This window comes from Ptychodera flava, unplaced genomic scaffold (genome assembly GCF_041260155.1).
Source record: "Ptychodera flava strain L36383 unplaced genomic scaffold, AS_Pfla_20210202 Scaffold_62__1_contigs__length_770838_pilon, whole genome shotgun sequence".
Lineage (NCBI taxonomy): Eukaryota > Metazoa > Hemichordata > Enteropneusta > Ptychoderidae > Ptychodera > Ptychodera flava.
Window position 1 is genome coordinate 733,526 of NW_027248384.1, and position 6,007 is coordinate 739,532.

Here is a 6,007-nt window from a genome sequence, read left to right on the forward strand (position 1 = left end):
GACATTAATTCTCACAAGCAACGTTTTTAAAGGTTCTCTTGAGCAAAGTATCAGCACAAATTTAAAGCCGTAGTTTCTAAAAAAGTAAGTCTCTAGATCTCCGGCGAAAAGACGGTAAGGTCGCAGCTCTTTAGTTATGTTTCATGTGCGAAAACAAACCAGTTGGACCCTTTAAAAGATACAGAGGTACCTTTTGACAGTAAACTGTTGCTCCTTTCTTCAGGCCCTGAAGATTTAAGGCAATCATATCCTTTTCACATGCGCGCTCACTAACTGTTTCGCTCTTGGAAACTTTTCGCTACAGTAAAACAAAGCTATCAGAAAGATGTAAAACTGTTTTTCAAAAGCTATCCTCCACAAAGTTTGCTTTCGATAACTTTGTTTAGAAATACCAAACGACAAAGGAATAGTTTCCACGTATTTCAGTAATAAGTCAGGTGATATGTGATAAATGATCAGTGGAATGCAGTGTACACCTTTGAGGGCGCACTAAGTGCAGGAATCTCTTCAAAGGAGCTGTTACATTTTTAACAATTGTACAGCACTTAACAGGTATGTCGAATCTTTTACTTTACCAGATATATGTAGTTGGCAGGTACTTCTGAACTATCTGGCCTCACGCGGAGTGCAGCTTCTTTTGTTTTTGTTTAATTACGACCTTGAACTTTCGTGTGAAGCCGAAAACGTCAGCGATGAAAGAGAGAAGTGTGAATGACTCCAGGCCGAAAATCGGACATAGCTTTTGCAGATCTTTTTAAAACCATAGAACCTCGAGACGCGAGGGTCTATGTTAAACAATGTATTTAAATTCTCTGACGATTGAGCGTTTTTCCCATGTGACTAAGCTCAGACTCTATGAAGACCCAGAGGCACGTTTCATTTTCTTGTTTCCGTTTTACATTGAAAGTAAACTAATGGTTAATAGGTGCATTTGCAATAAATCATCAGAGGGAAATGACGCTGCTTGGCCCTTACTTACTCAATACGAAATCGCTGTCATGATTCCCTGTAGTTCTGCTTTTTGATGCGCACGCTCCAACAGCCTTGAAAAATGGAATCCCGAGGGCAGGACGCATACACTCGAGCAAAAAAATGAATGATTAATCACGTTATCATACATACGTACTGTGAGTTCTAAAATGCTTCTTGAACCGACGAAAGTAAAGACACTCTTTGTGGAGATGCGAAACGCATAGCCGATGCAATTTTTTGATCCCTGCAGAGAGCGATAGCATGAACTTAAGCAAGAAAACTTATCGAACATGTAAACTTAGGTCTATCTGTCGTACTGAGTTTTACGATTTCTCACTATCATGGATTTAATCAAACTACCATGACTTTAGTCCTATTGAGTCACGTTTTTGTCAACCCCCTCCCCCACTAAAACCATCGACATTTACGATCGGAAAACCCAACGGAAGGCAGATTCTACCTTTTTGGACAAGGGGTGGGGTTTGGTCTTTCCAAAGACCTTCGACTAACACGCACGGGATGTGAAGGTACACTCAACGCTTTACCCTGGACGCACGGACAACCTTTGGTCTCATACAATCGATATCGAATCCTTGCAGGTCTGACAGCACGATTATTTTGTTGTGGTATTGTTATTGACAGTTTATAAATTTAGCTGTATGCGCCTTGAAAGTGAAAGACAAAACTTTTCCTCAAACTCTCCTAAATGAAACTTTCAACCATTCTCTTACCAAATCGACAATAAAAATAGGGGGTCACCGTGCAAAAATGGAAACTAGCGAAATAAATCGCCAAATATTTTGCAATATTTGAAATTTAAAATGGCTGCCATACCTATGTTGACTCTATGGGGAAATTAAATATTGGGTTTTCGAAAACTAAGACGGTGGACATTTTTCTTTCTCCAAGAGCTTTAATATGAGCTCCACAAGTGGTAGATCAGAAAAGGAATATAAAAATTTGATACATTAGTTCGAATATCTGTCCCAAGGCTCGTTGACCTTAAGATAAATTAGGGCTATTTTATCAATTCATTCATAGGCATACACGAGCGGGATAAGAGGATTCTTCGGCTCCCAGAAGTCATGTTAGGGCAAATCTCTTCTTATTTTCTCGCCACCAGAATTATCATTTCTCTGTCGCAATTTGCTTCTATCTTTCTTAATCTGTTTCAATAGGTTGTGTGAAGGGGACGTTAAAATCATTCATCTGCAGTTTTTTTAATTGTGGTTAAAAATATGTTTTTGAAAAATATTTTAATATAACGCTGCCACCGTACGTACGGAGATGTGACCTGCAAAGTAACGAACAAAGTCACCGTTAAAGCTGCGTTAAGTTTGTGATGAAGTAAATTTCACATCGGACCGTATCAAGGAATATTAAGTGTGTGTTTACCACTTTTCTATGCACCTGAAAACCATAAATGGAGTGTAAAGTGTACACATGAGTGTATATATGAAACAATATATGTTTGCGAAACATACAAACACAAATGCTGTTCAGTGTAATCCTCAACCAGATTCGATCAACAAAACACGCAGAATTTTCATGAATTTCTCAGATTTTAATAATTAAGCGGGGAAAGCCTTCGCACCATCTGTTTCATTGCCTTATCTCTGTGCGAGTGAGTCAAATCAGTCAAAAACGAGGTGTTAAATTTGTGAAGATACGAAGCTATTTTAAAAGATGGCGAAAATGTCCAGTTTCCTTACAAAGTCAAAGCTGTATAAGAATACTTTTGAACTGCCCTCTACGTTGACGCATGAGTGCAACTTCCTTTGTTTTTTTATTTTTGCATTTTGTTTTTTGTTGTTGTTTTACGTTTGATCTTTGATCACGATCTAGAATTACCTTAGGTTGGCAACAATGGCATCTCTGAAATTATGAGGAGAGTGAAAGTCTGTTTATCTGAAATGAAACACCGCTGCAAGAGAGTCCACCAGGACTAAATACAGCCACCGACGACTAAAATAGCCCCTTGAGTGTCTGAAAATGAAATCAGAGTAATGTAAATATTATTTCAGGAATATTATATAATTACATCATTGAAAATACTTTCCATCGTAAAAACAGCTTATTTGAGCAGTTTACTTTATAACAGTAAGTTGCTACTTTATTTATCAGAAAGCATTTTGTATCATAAATTAAGTTAAAATTATGGTTTTTCTTTTAAATAATTTGAGTACAACTAGACTAACTATTACCGAAATATGTCATTTACCTTTACAGTTGAAGTAAAGATGGAGATGACAGTCGAAAGTATTATGAAGCGAAGGAAACTTCATCCATTCATGCGCACAACGGCTACATTCTTAGTGGAACCAATTAGCATATCGTAACCTCTGAACTATGACCACCAGCGTCACTGTGGCGAAAGAGTAAGTGTATCGCAACGCAAGCTGTATTGTACGCGGAAAACATGAAATCTGTGATCTTTCAATAACCGAATCTGTATTTACAAACGACATTTGTTTGACATGATGTATGCTGATTATTTGCTGGTGCCAGTTACACTTCACTGTGTTCTGTTTGGACTACAATATGTTTCAGGAGTTCAATTTCTTGAAGAGCCAGCAGATGTCACGAAGACGTACACATACGGAAGTACCGGGACTGGCGATTCATTTTTCCTAGACTGCCAAGTGGATTCAGTGGAGTCAGATCAGAAGGTATCGTGGTTCAAAAACGGAGAAATCATCAGTGATGGCTATGATTTTAGAGACAATGTCAAAGTTCGTTTGGTCGACGTAACTAATGATAGATACAGAATCATTTCATACAATACTCCTTTACGTTTCACTTTACAAGTGAGGTCAGTGTCGCCAAGTACCGCTGAATTTGACAGTGGTAGCTATCAATGTGCAGTGACATGGTCGCACAATGACGCCGCAGTGCCTGATGGAAGATCAAGGACAGCCGAAGTTAACATTTACGTCATTCCAACATCAAACTACCCAGTTTGCAGAGTGAGTAATCCAAACGGACAAGATGTCATCACAGCCGAAAGAACAACAGCAACAACAACAATTGTCTTGCCTAGTGTAACACACACTTTGACTTGTCTTTCTGGTCAATCTACCCCGGCAGTTGGTTTACTATGGTCTCGTGACGACCAAAGCGGATTCCTACCGAGGGAATACTTCGGTGTCGATGCCAACGGTTTGCCATATATTGCTGTTGATTGGATACCGTCAAGCAATGACGGTTCGACATTGACATTTACTTGCACTCTTCAACATCCGGGTTTGTCATCTGATAGAGCATGTTCAATAAGCTTCAATGTCCAGTACGCACCAAATGTGACAATCGATCCAACTGATGACATGGTAACGGAGGAGAATGACGAGATAGTGCTGCACTGCAACCAAGATGCAAATCCACAAGTTACAGAGCCTGTTTGGTATTATGACGATGACGTAGTGAACAGTGGTGGTAGATTTAGTCTGGAAGGATTATCTCTACGAATTTTGGATTTCAGTCCAAGCGACAATGGTGTTCACACGATAACATGTGAGTTAACTAATGTCATCGGTACAGGTAGTGACAGTGTAACGTTGACAGTAGATATCCAGTACGCACCAATAGTGACAATCGACCCAACTGATGTCATGGTAACAGAGGAGAATGACGAGATAGTGCTGCACTGCAACCAAGATGCAAATCCACAAGTTACAGCGCCTATTTGGTATTATGACGATGACGTAGTGAACAGTGGTGGTAGATTTAAACTGGAAGGAATGTCTTTCCGTATTTCGGAATTCATTCAAAGCGACAATGGTGATCACAAAATAACATGTGAGTTTACTAATGCCATCGGTACAGGGAGTGACTTTGTAATATTGACAGTAAATATTCACTACTCATCAACAAAGCGGCCATATTCTCAGAGGCCGGAAACGGAATTGTTTTCAAAAATGATCCCGACAGAAACCGACAATACTCATGCAACTACTATGTGTCGACAATATTGTGCGAGTGAAAGGGATGCTGTTATTTGTCCGCAGACTGCAACAAACAACATTTGGCTCTCTGTTGCACTCCTCTGTGTTGGTTTGATTTGTGGAGTTTTCAGTACCACTGTCGTATTTTTTTGTATAAACAAGCGTGGTCTTTTAGAACGGACATGCGGCAATAACTCAAATCTCGCAGGCAGCGTGAAATCCCGTGATAACATAGAACTGAATACTGAAGATAATCCCGGTATTGAAAGTGACATGAACAATGACGATGAGCAAAATTATCAAGTTATAAAGGAGTACGACGCCACGACCGTCAAAGCCAGAGAGGAGAGTAAAGTTACAGATACAGGTAACTACACCAACATCCCTTCAAGACAGTTTACAGGTGAAGATGAGCATTATCAAAGCCTTGGCAAACAAAGTGATAATGTGTACACAGGGCTCACCAAAGACAACAAAATTTGAAGTGAGGTATTATGGACTTAGAAAAATGCAGTACAAAAAGATCCTATGCGTAGATACATAGTATAGCTATAAATTACGACATTCAAAACAAAATCACATAAATGAATATTAACTGCTCATTGATATTATTCATATAAACTGATTTTCGAGACACAAATTATTAATCACCTTAATTGATGTTGTTATTGTTTGATAAACAGTTGAGAGAAGGTGACTGTAGACAATAGTATTTTGTTCACCTTTGAAAAATGCTTTGTTGCATCAAGAAATTTTCCAAGCACCTGTCCAGTTATCCAGTAATATTTTACCTATATCTTTCTGATTATACTTTGACTTTGAAAGAAAATCGTTCAGTTCTATGAACTGAAACATTTGTCATTATTTTCCGCACGTAAAATGAAGTTTCGTGATCGACTCCCAAAATGACATCGAAATGCGGTGTATTTAACCAACCAACACAGACTGTGAAAGTGCAATCATCAACGTTAATGTGATGGCAAGGCTGCCATGATTCTATTTCCTTGGAGAACGCGTACGTGATTTCTAGTACTACAATTATATACTCCTTATTTAAAAAGATACTGCTGTAGTTCCTTGTAAAGGTTTGGGGA

The 6,007-nt window shown here is 38.8% G+C and overlaps 1 protein-coding gene across 1 annotated transcript; it reads left to right on the forward strand.

Annotated features, from left to right (window-relative positions):
* Window positions 1–3,452: 3,452 nt before the first annotated feature.
* Window positions 3,453–5,396, forward strand: LOC139128636 (kin of IRRE-like protein 1). Its single transcript, XM_070694376.1, has 2 exons — window positions 3,453–4,767; window positions 5,122–5,396. Exons 1-2 carry the CDS (start codon window positions 3,453–3,455, stop codon window positions 5,394–5,396), a joined length of 1,590 nt encoding a protein of 529 aa, XP_070550477.1.
* Window positions 5,397–6,007: the final 611 nt, after the last annotated feature.